The sequence below is a fragment of the Macaca thibetana genome, chromosome 15, assembly GCF_024542745.1.
Source record: "Macaca thibetana thibetana isolate TM-01 chromosome 15, ASM2454274v1, whole genome shotgun sequence".
Classification (NCBI taxonomy): Eukaryota; Metazoa; Chordata; class Mammalia; order Primates; family Cercopithecidae; genus Macaca; species Macaca thibetana.
In genome coordinates, this window is record NC_065592.1 from 28,126,799 (window position 1) to 28,145,616 (window position 18,818).

The following is an 18,818-nucleotide window of genomic DNA, read 5'->3' on the forward strand; positions in this document are numbered from 1 at the left end:
TGTTGCCCAGTCTGGTCTCAAACTCTTGGGCTCAAGCAATCCGCCTGCCTCAGCCTTCGAAAGTGCTGGGATTACAGGTGTGAACTACTGTACTCCACCCTGCCTTTTAAACTTTTAAATAATGGTACCCTAACTCATGCAATTATGAGATTATATCCCCAGGGATAATTATTAAAACTGTTTCATAATTTTTAGTTTTCCATTTTACTGAGTTCATAATCAGCCTCTGTAAGTATCCAAATCTGGAATTTTTCACGTAAATGTATCATATATAAAAAAGTCATATAAGGTAAGTTCTTACATGATCACCAGCTATCATTCATCAGGGCTTAGAATAAATTTCACATTACAGCTGTGGGTCAAGGATCAAGCTCATGAGGGAAAACTTAAAAGCAAGAGTATTAAAAATGGCATATTAAAGACTCTGGAATGGCAGCTGAATATGAGCTACTAATACTATTTTTAAATATGGTATTCTAATTTTTATTTTTTTCTAATTGATCTATTATAAATTTTTTCTTTGAGCCAAGAGTGGGGTTTTTCTCATGTTGTTGAGGTTTTTTTGAACTTTTGTTATTTCTGACAATTGCATTGTTGTCAGTTTATTATTTACTCCTTCCATTCATTAATGATGATTCTTTATCCAACTTGGCAAGGATGTAGTGAATTTTGCTTATAATGTCCAAAATGCTGGTAATCTCTTCAAAACTGTTTTCATCTGTGAATGTACTTGGGATACTTTGTATTGGTTAACTGGAAATTTGTGTGTGCTTTCTAATTGAACACGTGGATACTAATATAGGGATAACTATATATGGATATCCATATATAAATAATATATGGATAATAAATTGGAGTTATTAAATAGGTGCAAAATATACATTCATTTCATGGGAAAGCTTCCTGGCAGCTATAGAAAAAGAAATTTAAGCGTTTTTAGAAATTTTAGAATTGGCTGTGAGAGATTGATATCCAGAAAAAAACATTGTTTCTATCACATTGGTAGCTTAAAATCAGCCATGGTGGGGGTCTTCATATCAGAAAAATTGGCAGATGCTACAAATCAGGCCTTTCCTTGTTTCCCCCACACCACCCCGAGAGCTGGTTGTTAAACATTTACCAGCATGCTACTGATAGTCCAGATTCTCCCACAGCTCTACAGTGAAGGACCAAGGTCCTGTCATCATTAATATTCCCTGTATTTCATCTAATTGTTTACTTAAGGATTCTTTAGCTCCTCAGTTAGAGTTAAAGATTTGTTTCCCAGACATGCCTTTAAAGGCATGAATTTATAGATAGATTCCTAAACATATAACCTCTCCCTGAAAAGAAATATGTCCCTAGTGAAAATGGTATTCCCTAGAGGGTATATGTTCATGAGAAGAAAATTAGCCCAAGTGAGAAAAAGCTGCAGTCAGGAATAGAAGGGCAAACCAGGAAAAAAAAAAAAAAAAAGAATTAAAAAAAAAAAAAAACTGACAGAATTGTATACACTTGCACCACAAAAATGGATACAAGGTACACGGAGACCAGGCAATATGTCTTTGTTTTAGGTTCAAAGTCTGTCAAAATGAGCCTCTAATTTATATCCTAATTAATGAGGACTTATTGGAAACGTTCAGGAATTAGGAAGCCCTGCCTGAGTTGCTTCCCAAACCATTTTGGATCGTTTTTACTTAAAATTGTTAAAATTAGAAGAGAACTTAGAGATTACGTATTATAACTTTTCATTTCACAGAAAAGAAAATTGAAATCCAGGGAGATTTAACTACTTGTACAAGGCATGAGCATAAAAATATATGCATTTATCACTAATTTTTAGTACCGGGCCATTAGGTTCAGAGGCATTTATGTTAAAAACACACTTTTTAATAGTTATTATTTTATCCCTGTTGGGAAATTTTGACACTTTGTAGATGATGATGAAGACACAAAACCCATTTGAACAGTGAGGAAAACATACCTATACTTCAGCCGGGCGTGTTGGCTCACACCTGTAATCCCAGCACTCTGAATGGCCGAGGCGGGTGGATCACCTGAGGTCAGGAGTTTGAGACTAGCCTGCCCAACATGGCAAAACGTGTCTCTACTAAAAATACAAAAAATTAGCCAGGCGTGGTTGCAGGTGCCTGTAATCCCAGCTACCCGGGAGGCTGAGGGAGGAGAATCGCTTGAACTCAGGAGGCAGAGGTTGCAGTGAGCCAAGATTGTGCCACTACACTCCAGCCTGGGTGACAAGGGCAAAATTCTGTCTCAAAAAAAAAAAAAAAAAAAAAGGAAAAGAAAAAAACCTATACTTTACTATTGTAAGCAATAAAATGGTTTTCCTTTTTCTCCTTTTAACAGGTTTTATGTACTCACAAGTACCACAATTCAAAAAACGACGTCTAGCCTATGAAAAAGTCCCGGGTAGAGTTGATGGGCAGACTCGGCTGAGGTTTTTTTGAAGGAGGAGAAGAGCAACGTTACATGCAATATTGTACTGTTTTTGATGCTAATCCACTAGCAAAATTATTTAGATTTGCTTATACACTAAAGAAAATGCGATTATTCATACATGTCTCAGTGTTTCTGTATTAAATATTCATAATATGTATTCTGCCCTATGGTTTGCATCTTTGTAAGTTAAACATTCTAATTTATCAATTAGTAGAATAATTATCATAAGATTCAAAATGTCTTCCAGACACCCCTACACACAAGCCATTTAAATGAGTCTCCAACAGAGCCTGACCCTTTGAGTCAGGAAGTGAAGATCACTGCAGTTAACCCTCCCACATCAAGAAAGTTAAAACCTAGGACAAAATTGAAGTTAGAAAACTTCCAACTTAAACTATTGTTTTCTGTAAACACAATTTAAGAACAAATGACTAAGATGAAGTATTTGCAACCCAGATAATAGGAAAAAATGTTCACATTCCTCATATTTAAAGAATTCCTACAAACTGATAGAAAGAAGACAACCTGATAGAAGAATGGGCAAAATATATGAATAGATATTTCCTCAGAAAAAAACAAACATTGTCAATAAACATTTGAAACACAATGAAGTTTCATTACGTATTAGACAAATGCAAATTAAAACAATGTTACTGTTTTTTCACCTATCAGTTGCCAAAATTTTTGAATATTCATACTATCCAATATCTACATATTGAAGAAAAGAACACTTTCCTATATTATTTGTACAGCTTCTTTAGCGCAGTTTGTGTAAACCCACTAAGATGAAAAATGCGCCTATCTTTTGACTCAACAACCACATTTCCAGGAATCTGTCTTAAAGAAATATCCAATTATACAATGAAATACCATATAATTTGTAATAGTTAAAAATTATAGACAATAAAAATGCTATCAGTAGGGGAATAGACCAACAACTTAAGACTATAGAATACCATGAAACCATTAGAAGAATGTAAGTCTGTGTGCTCTGACAAGGCAGGATGTCCATAACATAAAGTAAAAAAAAAAAAAAAAGGGGGAAAACAATATATAAAATACTGTATGCTGCACAACTCATTTCTCTTTTTTTAAAATAGACCTTTGAAAATTCAAAAATTTTCCAAAATGATCACTGTATCAGGGAACAATGTGGGCATAAGATGAATTTCACATTCTGATATGCAATTTTGTTCACAAGAAACACTAGGTGAACTCAAAAACGATACCCAACTGAAATAAGCTGTATAGGAATACACAAAACACACACACACACCACACTTCACAGGGTCATTGAGCCACACAATGTAGCTAATGCCACATTCGGTGTCTCAACTTTCTGGCTAGATAGCCCACCTGCTACCACCTCACAGTAACTCGCCAGTTGCAACTTGGCTAAGCAGCTTCCTACCTTCCCCTTTCTTTAATTGTTCCCCACTTTCCTCTCAGGTCTCTGCCATTTTTCTCTATTTATTCTCCCACTCTTTCTATCTCTCTTTTGTTCTTTTCCTTGAGCAGAAAGGGTACCAACCATGGCTGCTAGGCAGGGCTGGCCAGTGGGACAGTGGGGCCTACAGGCTCAAGAGCAAACTTTGAGTATTTTTCAAGGTAAGGAGCCAAATGTATTATAGTATTTGTGTATTCCTTAATCATTTAACATGTTTAAAAGTGTGCTATCATTTTCTTTAGATTTCTGTCTTTTTTTACTGTTACTGGCAAAATTTTTTAATATTAAGCCCCAACTCCATTTTCCCACAGGCCCTGTGGTGGTTATTGTGTGATTTTATATAGCTTGGTGATTTTTAGGAATGCCTGTGTCATATTATAGCAGCACTACTGGATACATATTCTTCTTAGCAGCTGCTTAATATAATCTGCCATGATATATTTAATCATTCTCTCACTAATGAACATTTAGGCTGACTCCAGCTTTGTCATGAAAAATATATGGACAGACACATTCTCAAACTTTTAACAGTAGGAGCTAGAGTAATAAATACAAAGGTTGTCATTCTTTATACATTTGGATATATTTTGAAGGTACAGCTGAGGAATCAGGGATAGCACCAAGGTTTGTGACCTAAGAAGAATGACATTGTCATTTATTGCAATGGGGAAGATTATGAGAAAGGTATACTTTACAGAGCTTGGGAGCTCAGTTTTTGGGCAAGTTAAATTTGAAATACCTACTAGACTTCCAAGTGGAGATACTAAGTAGGTATTTGTATTATGTAAGTCTCAAGTTCAATAGAAAATATAAATCTGGAAAGTATAAATTTGGGAGTCATTAAAGTATAGATGATGTTTAAGGCTATAAAAATGGATGAGATTACCAAGGTAGTGAATATAGATAGAAAATAGAAAAATTTCAACCACCAAGCCATGGGATAACATTAGACAGAAATAGAGGAAAATAGAGAGATTGAGAAGAAGTGATCGGTGATGTAGGAGAAAAAGCAGGAGATTTCCTGAAAGCCAAATGCAGAAGATGTTTCCAGAAGGAGAGAGTAATCGGTTGTGTCAACTGCTATTGACAAATCAAATGAGAGGAGGAAAGAGAACCATCGGATTTACCAGTGTGGAGCTCTTTGGTGATCTTGATAGGAGCAGCGTTCGGAGCAATGGTGGGACAAAAGCCTGATTATAATAGATTCCAGAAAGCACAGGAAAGGAAAACAGGAGATGGGGAGTTTAGACAACTCTTTCTGAAACTTTTGCTGAATAGATGAGAGATGGGGTATTGGCTAGAGGAAGAAGTCAAGAGAAGGTAGTTTTAACAGAAAAATCTCACAGTGTTTGTAAATAAATGGATGGGATGGAATGCTCCAGTACAGGAGCAAATGCTAATGGAGACAGAGACAGAGATTTGCTGGACAGAAGTCCCTGGAAAGGTGAAAAGACATGGGATATAGTGCAGAAAAGGAGGGAGTTAGTCTTGGCTAGGACCATAGAGAGTTGGTCCACAGACATAAGAAGAACCATTGAGATTATAGGCAGAGATACAGATAGATGTGGTGGGAGATTATGGTCATTCTCTTCTGATTGCTTCTATTTTTTTCCTCTTAACTTTTCTGTTTCTTTGATCAGAAAAGCAGAACCACTGAGTATTATAGAATAAAGGGTTTATTATAAGGATTAGGCCTTGTACAAATGTGGGAATTGCTTTAAAAGTTATGTAAGACAGTTGCCTTTGCATCTGGTGTTGGGTCTGAAGTCACTTCAGGTCAGCTAAGCTCATTGTCAGGAGAGCTGGAAGCAAAATGGGGAAGATAAACTGGAACTTCCCAGGACAAACTAGAGTCACTTTCAACCTCAGTTATATGAAAGCAAGGAAGCTGAGAGTGAAGAAGGAGACTGTATTGGAGATTTGAGAAGAAATAATTTATGAAACAGTCACCTAAAGAGTGAGAGAGTGAAGGGAATGGGGAACTATAGTGTATGTTCGCCAGAAAATATAAAGATCCTCTTAAATTAGTGCTCATGACTCTGAAGTGAGAGCATTAAATAGGTCACACATGGAGGAGGGGTGCTCAGTAGAAAGGAGGAAAACACAGACAGAGAATTGCATTTAAAGGGCTGCAGCGCCGGCGCGGTGGCTCATGCCTGTGATCGCAGCACTTTGGGATACCGAGGCGGGCGGATCACGAGGTCAGGAGATCGAGACCATCCTGGCTAACCCGGTGAAACCCTGTCTCTCCTAAACATACAAAAAATTAGCCAGACATGGTGGCGGACACCTGTAGTCCCAGCTACTCGGGAGGCTGAGGCAGGAGAATGGTGTGAACCCGGGGAGGCGGAGCTTGCAGTGAGCTGGAATTGCCTCACTGCACTCTAGCCTGGGCGGCAGAGCCAGACTCATCTCAAAAAAAAAAAAAAGGGCTGCGGCTTAGTCAAGACTGTGTAAGGAAGCAAAAGTGAGAGTGGGGCAAGGGAGTTGACAAAGTATGCAAGGCAGTGACCATAATAATGATAATGTTATAATGTTAATATTGTAAATGGGACACAAAGTACATTTTATTATAAATTGAGCTGTGCATATAACCTCTATATAGAGCTTTCTCTAAACCATGTTCAAAACTCTGAGGCTAAACCTGAAGTCCACATGCCGTCTCCCTTCCTTCCTCCCCTCAACAATGGCCTTCCCCTTGACATTTAAATGTACTGAAGCTTCTGAAGGAAGCTTTTCTAGACTTCATATCCTCTCCAACTACTCCTGTTCTGTTCTCTTTCACAGCTGAACTTCTCAAGATGATATATATCAGAAGTCTTTAGACTGAGGTACACCTACCATTAGAGCATATTACAAAGACACTTCAAGGAGTGAGTACATAGGCACCAACAGTTGTAAAAGAATAAATTTCCAGTCCTTTAATTTCCACAGGCACTGTTTCCCAAGCCAGAGAACACACCTGAGACCTACGCATCACAATGGTTCTCTTTTTTTCCATCCTCCACTTTTACAATTGTCCTTCCACTTTGCAAAATAAATATATATCTGTCACCCATCCTGAATCTTACTAAGGTCCAAGACCTAAGATCTAAATACTACCAGAGCAGTAAATAAAGGAACAATTTGAAATATTGGGATCAGCAAAATCTCCTTTAATTAAACCACCATAACATCCCATTCTTCTCACTAAGAGATGCATTTCCATTACATTTACTTTTTAAAATTTAAATAAAGTTGTTTTTTTTTTTTTTTGAGATGGAATTTTGCTCTGTCACCCAGGCTGGAATGCAGTGGTGTGATCTCAGCTCACTGCAACCTCTGCCTCCTGGGTTCAAGCAATTCTCCTGTCACAGCCTCCTGAATAGTTGGGACTACAGGCGCAAGCCACCATGCCTGGCTGATTTTTTGTATTTTTAGTAGAGACAGGGTTCCACGAGATTGGTCAGGCTGGTCTCGAATTCCTGACCTCAGGTGATCCACCCACCTCGGCCTCCCAAAGCACTGGGATTACAGGCGTGAGCCACCATGCCCAGCCAATATTTAAATAAACTTTCAATTTTAGAGGAAATTAACAGAAATTTTACAAAAATAGTATAAAGAGTTCCCAAACATAAAACACCGCATGTCTCCTATTATTAATATCTTACATTACTATTACTATGGTACATTGGTCACAACTAAAGAACCAATATTGATACATTATTATTAACTAAAGTCCATCCTTTATTCAGAGCTCATAGTTTTTCTTTAATGTCCTATTTATGTTATAGGATCTCCTATAGGGATGTATCCTTATATAGGAGATATATACCCTCATGTAGGATATATCGTTAGATTTAGCCATCATGTCTCCTTAAGCTCCTCTTGGCTGTGACAGTTTCTCAAATTTGCCTTTTTTTAATGACCTTGAAGTTTTGAGGAATACTGGTCAGGTATTTTATAGAATATTTCTCAATTTGGATTTGTCTGATGTTTTCCTCGTGATTAGACTTGGGTTATGCGCTTTGAGGAGGAAAACTACAGAATTAAAGTTTCATTTTCAATACATAGTATCAAAGGTACATGTTATCAACATGACTCACCACTGATTATGTTAAATTTGATCACCTAGATAAGGTACCATTTGCCAGGTTTCCTATTAAAAAGTTACTTGCTACCCTTTTCCATATTGTACTTTTTGGAAATAAGTTGCTAAAGTGTAGTCCACATTTAAGGGGTAGGGATTTATATTCCACCTCCTTGAGGAAAGGGTATCTATATAAATTATTTGGAAGCTTTCTGTACAGGAGATTTATCTCTTCTCCCCCAATTTATTTACTTATTCAATTATTTATTTATATAGTACTTACTCATAGATATTTATGTATACTAAGGGTTTGCTATGCTTTGAACATGTTCCCCAATAGGCAAATGTTGAGAACTTAATTCCCAATGCAACAGTTTTGAGAGGAAGGATCTTTAAGAGCTTATTAGACCCTGCCCTCGTGAATGAATTAATGGTATTATTGCAGTTATATTATTATAACTCAGGAGTGAGTTAGTACCATAGGAGTGAGTTCCTGATAAAAAGGATGAGTTGAGCCCCCTTTCTCTTGCCCTATTGCACTCTCTTGCCCTTTTGTCTCTTCCGTGGGATGACACAGCAAGAGGGTCCTTGCCAGATGCTCATGCCATGCTTTTGGACTTCCCAGCCTCCAGAACAGTGAGCCAAATAAATTTCTCTTCATTATAAATTACCCAGTCTGTAGTATTCTGTTATACCACATAAAATGGACTAAGGCAGGTTTATAATTCAATATGACATTTAAAAAATATTATTGGCCAGGTGTGGTGGCTCATGCCTATAATCCCAGCACTTTGGGAGGGCGAGGAAGGTGAATCACTTAAGGTCAAGGGTTCCAGACCAGCCTGGCCAACATGGTGAAACCATATCTCTATTAAAAATACAAAAATTAGCCAGGTGTGATGGCATACCCCTGTAATCCCAGCTACTTGGGAAGCTGAGATACGAGAATCTCTTGAACCCAGGAGGCAGAGGTTGTAGTGAGCCAAGATCGTGCCATTGAACTCCAGCCTGGGCAACAGAGTGAGACTCTGTCTCAAAAAAAAAAAAAAAAGTTTAAATTATTCTAGGTTTAGCCAATGGGAGCTCTTTCCGTTTGCTCCTATGTTCCTTAGATAAATCCCCACCATTTTGTTTTTTGACCACTTCTTTACTTTCTCACATTACAATATATCAAGACTCATCTAGTATATTCCTTGCCCCAGCTCTAGAATCAGTCATTTCTCCAAGGAGCTCTAGTACCCTTTGTTGGAGAATGGCATTAGCCACCAAAATCTGGGCACTGGATATGCTCATTGCTACTGAAGTGTCCTTGCTCCAAGGCCCTCTAAGCAAACAGAGCTAAAAATAGATGTGTTATAGTCATCTCTGTATATACATATATCTACAAGTTTATCTACATCTATCCATCAATATCTATATTAAGAAAAACATGAGTTCGGCCGGGTGCAGCGGTTTATGCCTGTAATCCCAGCACTTTGGGAGGCCGAGGCGGGTGGATCACGAGGTCAGGAGATCGAGACCATCCTGGCCAACATAGTGAAACTCCGTCTCTACTAAAATAAAAAAATTAGCTGGGCATGGTGGCATGTGCCTGTAATCCCAGCTACTCAGGAGGCTGAGGCAGGAGAATCGCTTGAACCAGGGAGTCGGAGGTTGCAGCAAGTCGAGATCATGCCACGGTACTCCAGCCTGGCGACAGAGCAAGATTCCGTCTCAAAAAAAAGAAAAAAGAAAAACAAGAAAGATAAACATGAGTTCATTCTTACATTTGTATTCTAATCCAGTACCACACGGTTCATTATAGCTTCCCTGCTTGCTTATCTGTAAACCGAACCCCCACTCCAACAGTGAGACACTTAACTCCCACCATCCTCTATCCATTTACTGTTTTGTTCAATCCCAATTTATATCTATGGTAGGTTCAGATTTGTTAGCCCATACCCCATGAGAAACAACTTCACCAACTAGTGTACAAGGCTTATGAACAATCCATTTGTCTTTAGAGTTCCAGTCATTTCCAAAGTCAGCCCCCATTTCTCTACCCTCTTAGTTAAGTAATATCATGCATTTGTAATATGTATTTTCTTTTCATATTTAATTATCAAAATTTATAATATATTTATGTGGTTTTGAACACTTGTACTTAAATAAATTGAATTAGTAATTGAGAAAAACCATTTAACTTATAGTCTTAAGGTCACAAGAAATATTTTTTAATTATTTCAATTTATTTATATCCTATTACAGAGAAGTATGATAGGTTGATCATAAAAGGCTTTCAAGCATAAACATTACATTAGGATTTGCATCAATCTGGGTTCAACCAAGAGAGAAACTGCACGGTAATTTAAACAGAGGAAATTTAATATAAAAATGTATTAAGCTGTGAATGAGAACTCTAAGGGTACCCTAAAGTTGAGGGAGAGCCCAAAAGAAAAACAAACCTGGTCACCTATTTGAAGACCTCTTTGAAGAAGGTGTGGTTGTAGCCCACTGGACAACAAAGAAATTTTATTTTATTTGGGGCCAGAATTGGTCTATAATTGCTGGGAAAACAAGAACAACCCTTTGGGGCATTGGCAAGCCAAGGCTGGTAGGCAGGATAAGGCCTAGAGCACACAATGTTCATGACAGGAGGGCTGTGGGCAAAAAACCTTTTGCACACAGCAGAGCCAGAGTTGATGGAGGTGGGGGACGTAGAGAGAGTTGTGGCACCACTGTAGGCATTGCTGGAACCAGGAAATAAACAGGCTGCCCTCTGTAGAAACCTACCACGCTTCTGTGTACAGCTTGGGCTTGGAAAGCTCTGGGCTTTGGTGCAGAGCAAAGGTCAGTTGACTGGCTTGCTAAATGGCCATCACTGTAGGGCCCCAGCAAGCATGCATGAGGCACTGAGGAGAGGGTATGAGGCGCAGCAGCCTGGGCTAAGACTCAGAGCCACATTGTCTGAGGTTCCCAGCTACAGCACTACGGCCTTCATGAAGAGCTAGAAAAAGCTGCACTTTGCCTAGCACTGGAGAAAACCACGTGAGATCCAGGAAGACATACCCATTCCTTCCTCCTGGAATATCTCCCCAACACCCTCTATGAACAAATCAGCATTATGCCAGTTGGCAAAGGAAAGATATTTAAAGGATCCAGATCCATTTTCACAAAACCAATGTAGTATGACTTTGGAGATGAGGGGCAATAAAAGGGTGATTGAGACAGGATTAAATTTTGTGGGGAAAGTAAATTGGTAGTATGATTTTAGAGAAGAAAAAAGAATCACGTAACATTTCTGACTAAAGGAGAGTATGGTTTGCATATTTTTAAATGGATGACGGTAGGTTTCAAATGATGATGGTATTTGTATTCCACTGAATATATTTAAAAGAAGAATGAAATAATTTCATGTTAAAATGCTGTAATTTTAATAAAATTATATATTAAATTATATATATATTAAACTTATGATGATATATATAAACTTATGATATATATTATAGATAAACTTATGATAAACATTTAGATGCCAACTGTAACATGGAGATACACAGGGCTGACATTATTTCATTTAGGTTGCATATAAGCAAAAATGTTTGAAGACCACAAGTATAATCCACCTTTATTTCCTGACTTCTGAAATTATCACCCTATCACTACCATAATTAACCTCTACCTTCTTAGATCCAAAGGACATTTAGACATCACCTTAATTGACCTCTCTTCAGCATTTGATACTATTAATCACTTCTTCCTTTTTGAAACAAGCTTAACTTGGCTTAACAGTGCCTGTCCTACTTTCCTCTTTCTACTACCGTTTTACCATCATGCATGCTTACTACAGGAATACATTCTCAGAAATGCATCATTAGGCGATTTCATCATTGTGTGGACATGATAGAGCATAATTCACAAACCCAGGTGGGGTAGCCCGCTACACACTTAAGCTATATGGTAAAAGTTATTGCTCGTAGGCCACAAACCTGTATAGTACATTACTGTACTGAATATTGAAACACAATGGTATTTGTGTATCTAAACGTAAAAGGATACAGAAAAATACTATATGAAATATGGCATACAGTGTAAGAATGCAGCACAAAATACAACATCCACATAGGGTTCTAATGGGAACTGCTTGCCTTTCAATTCATTGCTGGTGATTGTGATGCTCACCTCTGAGGTCTTTTTAGGGGCTTTACTCCAAGTCCCTAAGCCCAGCCTAAGTCTGGGCCTCACCAAACATCAGCTGTCTCTTCCAATTGTGGATGGGCATAAGATATTCCTTCCCTTGCCACTGAGACTCAGAATACAACTGGGGAAAAACACCAGGATGTCCCATTTCCTTGCCTCTCACAATAGGAGGCTCCTTATATACCCCCAATAATTAGGCCTGCCCTAAAACAAGGGATCTAACAATTTTAATAAGTGGAGTAGCCTGGGTTGAGTGGGGTGAAGAGTGCAAACTATAGTAATCCAGAATCAGAGCGGAAAAAAAAAAAAAAAAAAGACATGTATTGAGGCAATTATTGGACTTATTCCTAATTCAAACATAATACCCATAAAGAAAGGGATCAACCTGTGGGTTCATTTTGGATCCATGATCTATATTAAATGGCAAAAAAAAAAAGAGAAAGTGTATTTGCAGCATTATCTGGTAATACTAAGAAACCTGCAAAATGAGAAGGTAAAAAAAATGTGCATTACATCCTGTAACAATCTAGAATTAAGGGAGCTGTGAGGGGAAGTTTATGCTACTCCTATGGGATGCAACCCCACTGTTATGGGATTTCCAGCCATCCTGTTGATAGAAAGTATTTTGGAACTGTTTGATTTTATAGGTAAATACCATCCCTCAATCGGTTAGGGTAAACTTAACATGATATATGGAATTGTTTTGTTTCCACAGAGGATTTATGGTGATATTCCAGTCACCATCTTTTTAAAAAAAATCTTATTTAGAAATGCTGAGACAAGCTTTTTCTAGGTAAATAACTAGATAAATAAAAATTAAAAGAACTTTAACAAATATCTGTTTGATACAGGATAATAATCCAAACAAATTTTGAACAAAAGGCTTTAGACTGCAATTTTTGGCAGGGACAGAAAGAACACAGTATACCTTACTGAAGAATAGTAGTCATGGCCAGATGTGGTGGCTCATGCCTGTAATCCCAGCACTTTGGGAGGCTAAGGCAGGCAGATCACTCGAGGTCAGGAGTTCGAGACCAGCCTGGCCAACATGATGAAACCTCATCTCTACTAAAAATAAAAAAGTTAGTCAGGAGTAGTAGTGCACACCTGTGATCCCAGCTACTCAAGAGGTTGAGGCAGAAGGATCACTTGGACCTGTGAGATGGAGGTTGTGGTGAGGCGAGATCATGCCACTGCATTCTAGCCTGGGTGACAGAGTAAGACTCCATCTCAAAAAAAAAAAAAAGAATGGTAGTCATCATCAGTCGCGCTTGCTTCTCATCAAAGAGAAAAACCATCACTATGGCAGTTTCTGCGCATATCAACTCCCATGTGAAGATTTTTGCCATAATTTCTCAGAACATCTTAAACTGACCACCATCTATCTACACCCAAAGTGTCAATATAACCAATCCACCATTCTTGTCTGCCCCTGCCGCTAAATAGAAACACCTTAACTTAGTAATCAAAAAGCTAGATAAGGGATTCTAGTGTGATGACTTGAGCCTATTTAGTTTTAGCATAACTATGAAGAAAAATGAATTTAATATGAAGCAGTAGGAAATTAAAAATTAAGCCGTTTGATTTAGATGACAGTTGACGATCATCTGTGAAGCTGTAAATATCAACCACGTTGAACATGGGGAATATTTGGATATAAGACATGGTATATGGCTATGATGTCAACTCAACTTAGCTAAGCTGAAGCTACCACTTCTTTAATGTTATATGGTTGACCCTTGAACAAAAAGGGTTTGAATTACCAGGTCCACTCACAGGTGGATTTATTTCAATAACATGTGAATAGAAAATACAGTATTTTAGCCAGGCGGGGTGGCTCACACCTGTAATCCCAGCACTTTGGGAGGCTGAGGTGGGCAGATCACCTGAGGTCAGGAGTTCAAGACCAGCCTGGCCAACATTGTGAAACCCCGTATCTACTAAAAAGTACAAAAATTAGAAGGGCATCGTGGTGTGCGCCTGTAATCCCAGCTACTCGGGAGGCTGCGGCAGGAGAATCGCTTGAACCTAGGAGGTGGAGCTTGCAGTGAGCCAAGATTATGCCATTGCACTCCATCCTGGGCAACAAAGAGCAAAACTCCATCAAAAAAAAAAAAAAGAGAGAGAAGGAAGGAGGGAGGGAGGGAGGGAGAGAGTAAGGAAGGAAGGAAATACAGTATTTGCCAGTTGCAAAACCTACTTATAGGGAGGGCCAACTTTTCATATACACAGGTTCTGCAGGGCCAACAGCCAGACTTGGTATGAGTAGATTTTTGTCAACTGGAGTGGGGTGGAGGGGCGCATCCTAAAACCAATCCCCCACGTATATTAAGGGAAGACTGTACTTATTATATCATAGATAGCTTTCTAGGTTGTATTTGTTACAGTAGTACTAGGTGCTGTAACAGAAAAGCCCTGAAACCTCAGTGGCTTAACATTGAGAAATTTATTTCTTGACCACTTGAGATCACTTGCTTAGGGCAAAGAGAGTACTCCACTCCACAGAGTCACAGAGAGAGCCTGTCATCTTCAACACATGGTTGCCAGCCCACCCAGGGTATTTACTTCCAAACAGACAGCAAACAAGGGAAGAGCAAAAACATTCCACTGCCCAGAGGCACATGGCCACATCTAACTAGAAAAGAGGCTGCAAATTGTAATCTCTCTAGCAGGGTGCCCGGAAAGAAAAAGAAATAGGATTTGGTGAAGAGCTAGAAAGTCTCTTCTCTACTGCACTCTACCATTCTGGTCCCCAAATAGCCATTTCTTTCATCCTCTCACACACAGAATACAATGAGTCCCACCTCAAGAGAGGAAAACCAAAGTTCAGCTAGTCACTGCAGGCAGCTCAAAGGCCGGGATTATGAGGTAATGCTCGTTTTTCCCCATCAGGGCTAGATATGGCTCCTGAAAGTCTAGTGACCAGAAACTTTCTGGTTATCTGTTGTCATTTCCCCCACTCTCACATACCAGTATTAAAAACACAAGAGCGGGAGACTCAATGAACTTCCCACGCAGAAGGGGAAAGAATGAGAGACACACGGAAGTCAGTGGTCAGCATTCTGAAATCCAGCCGTGCAGATGTGAAGGCCCTCCTCTGGTAGGTCGTCATTTTACCCTCTGGAAGAAACCCTTATCCATGGTTTTCCATCCTCACCCCATCCTCAGCTCCTCCCTCTGGAAGTCCTCCCTTATCCATTATTCTCCTTGGACCCCTTCAGAGAGTGTCTTCCGTAGGGACTACAAAGCTTTCTCCACTTACTTTCTGAAATGTAAGTTTAAGGGCCTCAAGTTAAGTTTATTTGACTTCAACAGTTTTAGGGCCATTTTCTCAAATCCCCCCAAAAATTTGATGGGTTCTGATCTATTTGTTTCCAGTTAGTTCCATGTACCAGTAACTACATCCAATGTTCTTGTATAGACATAATCCTCATGCTTAATTTCTGTATTTATTTGTTTTTGCTTCCTTGTACCATGCCTCTCCAAACCTGAATGACAGTTAAGTTGAAGCCATGAGGGTTAATCCGATCTCAGACTCCTCAATCTTGTTTGGGATTTACAGAGATTTTGCCAAATTCCTCTCCCAAAGGGTTATAGCACATTACACCCTAATAAGGTATAAAACTGCCCAGTCTCCTTCATCCTCACCAGCAATGGTACGCAGCACAGTGGTTTAGGGTGTGGTCTCTAGAGCTGGACTACTCGACATCGGATAGCAGTTCTATCATCCATTAACTGTTGGATTATGGATGATGTTCAACTCACCTGCGCCTCACTTTCCACATCTGTGCAAAGGAGACAAAGAAGATATTCTCATCCAAATTTTAAAAATAATTATGGGTGATGAAACTGAGACCCAGAGAATTTGATTGTTCAAGGTCACACCGATAAGGAGTAAATAACCTAATACTCATAATACTTAGAACATGGCATGTAAGTTCTTAATGGATATGCCTTTTTATTTTTCGTTTTCTAATTTGAGGGATTGAAAAATGCTACCTCATTATCACTGTCTTTACATTTCCCCTGCTTACTAGTGGAGTTATGTGCTCTTTCGTTTGGATTCTCTCCTCTGTGAATTGCTTTTTCATACCCTTTACTCATTTTTTTCTCATCACATACAATCAGAATATTCTGTATATTAGGGATATTAGCCCATTATCTCTCCTATACCTGTAGTGCAGTTGTGCGATCTTGGCTCACTGCAACCTCTGCCTCCCAGGTTCAAACGATTCTCCTGCCTCAGCCTCCCGAGTAGCTGGGATTACAAATACACACCATGCCTGGCTCTGCTTTTCCTTTTTTTTTTTTTTTTTTTTTTTTTTTGTCTGTAATGATTTTTACAAGAGGTTTTTGCTTTTGTTTGTTTGTTTGTTTGTTGGTCTGTAATGATTTTTACAAGAGGTTTTTTTTTTTAATTTAAAAAACTTAAGAGACAAGGTCTCACTATCTTGCCTAGGCTGGGATTATAGACATGAGCCACCATGCCCATCCCCTCATGTTTTATACACACACACACACACACACACACACAACGATTACGATTAAGCAGAAATTTTATTTAGTAAGATTGACAGTTTAATGAAATTGTATTTTTATGTTGGGTTTTTTGTTTTTTTGTTTTTTTTGGTTTGATATTTTTGAGACAGAGTCTCACTTTGTTGCCCAGGCTGGAGTCAAGTTGCATGAATACAGCTCACTGCAGCCTCAACCTTCTGGGCTCATGCGATTTTCCTGTCTCAGCCCCCCAAGTAGCTGGGACTACAGGTGCACGCCACCATAGCCAGCTAATTTTTGCATCTTTTGTTGAGATGGGGTTTCACCATCTTGCCCAGGCTGGTCTCAAACTCCTGATCTCAAGCAATTCACCCACCTCGGCCCCACAAAGAGCTAGGATCACAGGTGTGAGCCACAGCACCTGGCCAAAATTGTTTTCATATCCTAGAATTGCCATGTCCCTCCATTTATTTACACTGTTTTATAACATCAATAAAATCTTTCTTATGGCCCTTGCACTTTTGTTTATTCCCAAGTATTTTTATAGTTGTATCATTAAAGTAGAAAGGGGATATACTTTCCATTTCCATTTTAAACCAGCTATTGTCAGTATAGAAAATGTTATTTTCCTATGTCTTTTTTATCCAGCTAGCCTCCCAAATTCTATTATAAATTCAAGTATTTCTTATATGAGAATCTCATGAGTTTTCAAGGTGTACAATTATATAACCCATAAATACAGATAATTCTTCTAAAATGTTTACATCATTTCATTTTTTCAGCTTACTGCATTAGCTAAGACTTCCAAAGCAATGCTGAATAATAGTGGTGATAAAAGGTAATCTTATGTTGTTCCTGATATCCTGAATGTGTCAGTCTTTCACCATATTGGCTGTTGGTTTTAAAAAATTGTCTTTATCATCTTAGTAATTTCTTTCTACTCTCATTTCACTAATCTACTTAGTTTTTATTCAGAACAGCTTGCTATTGATTGATTGATTGATTGATTGATTGATACGAGGTCTCTCGCTCTGTTGCCAGGCTGGAGTGCAGTGGCGTGATCTTGGCTCACCGCAACCTCTGCCTCCTGGGTTCAAGTGATTCTCCTGCCCCAGACTCCCGAGTACCTGGGACTCCAGGGGCGCGCCACCATGCCCAGCTGATTTTTGAATTTCAATAGCAATGGGGTTTCACCATGTTGGCCAGGGTGGTCTCAATCTCTTGACCTCGTGATCTGCCTACCTCGGCCTCCCAAAGTGCTGGGATTATAGGCATGAGCCACCGCGCCCGGCCCAGAACAACAATTGAATTTTATCAAATGACTTTTTGGCATAGGTTCCCTTCTTTAAGTGATTCAAGTAGTGAATTACATTGATAGATTTCCTTATGTTAAAGCAGTTTTATCTAACTGTATTTTCTCTTACTATAACTACTGAATTTTGTCTGTTTATATCTAGGATATTTGCATCTATATTCATCTATAAGTGAGATGCTTATAGTTTTATTGTGCTATCTTATCAAATGTTTGCTAAAAGGGGAAGTGGAATCAAAAGAGAATTTTATTTTTCAATGGGGATTTTTAAAAATGCTATTGTTGTTAAGACAGAATGGAACATGCTAAATGGTGATAGAAAAGGTCCACTGGAGGCCAGGTGCAGTGGTTCACGCCTATAATCCCAGAACTTTGGGAGGCTGAGGTGGGTGGATTGCTTAAGCTCAGGAGTTCAAGACCAGCTTGGGAAAATGGCGAAATCCCATCTCTACAAAAAATACAAAAATCAGTCAGGTGTGATGGTTCACGCCTGTAGTCTCAGCTACTGGGGGGGCAGACATGGGAAGAACACTTGAACCTAGGAGATTGAGGCTGCATTGAGCTGAGATAGCGCCACTGCACTCCAGCCTGGGTGACAAAGTGAGACCCTGTCTCAAAAAAAAAAAAAAAAAGAAAGAAAGCATCCAGCAGAGAACTTGAAGATGAAGGAGAAAGGATCACTGGTAGTGGGAAATTTCAGAGAAGGTGAAACAGATGCAGAGAACACATAGGTTATAAAAGAGATACCTGAATTATGACTGAATGGAAGGGATTCCAATCACTAGATCTAGGAGTTTAGTGGCTAAAAGTTAAGGGAGTTACCATCTAATGACTTCTATTTTCTCTATTGTAACACTACTTACACTCACAGATAT

General features: G+C 38.9%; 1 protein-coding gene across 9 annotated transcripts in view; it reads left to right on the forward strand.

Moving 5' to 3' along the window:
* Window positions 1–2,596, forward strand: part of SHOC1 (shortage in chiasmata 1) — a 98,510-nt gene extending 95,914 nt beyond the window's left edge. For all 9 annotated transcript variants that reach the window (XM_050761415.1, XM_050761414.1, XM_050761416.1 and 6 more), the window contains one exon: window positions 2,347–2,596. In XM_050761415.1, coding sequence (XP_050617372.1) covers window positions 2,347–2,447 — 101 coding nt within the window. In that variant the 3' untranslated portion in view covers window positions 2,448–2,596. The remainder of the gene's footprint in view (window positions 1–2,346) is intronic.
* Window positions 2,597–18,818: the final 16,222 nt, after the last annotated feature.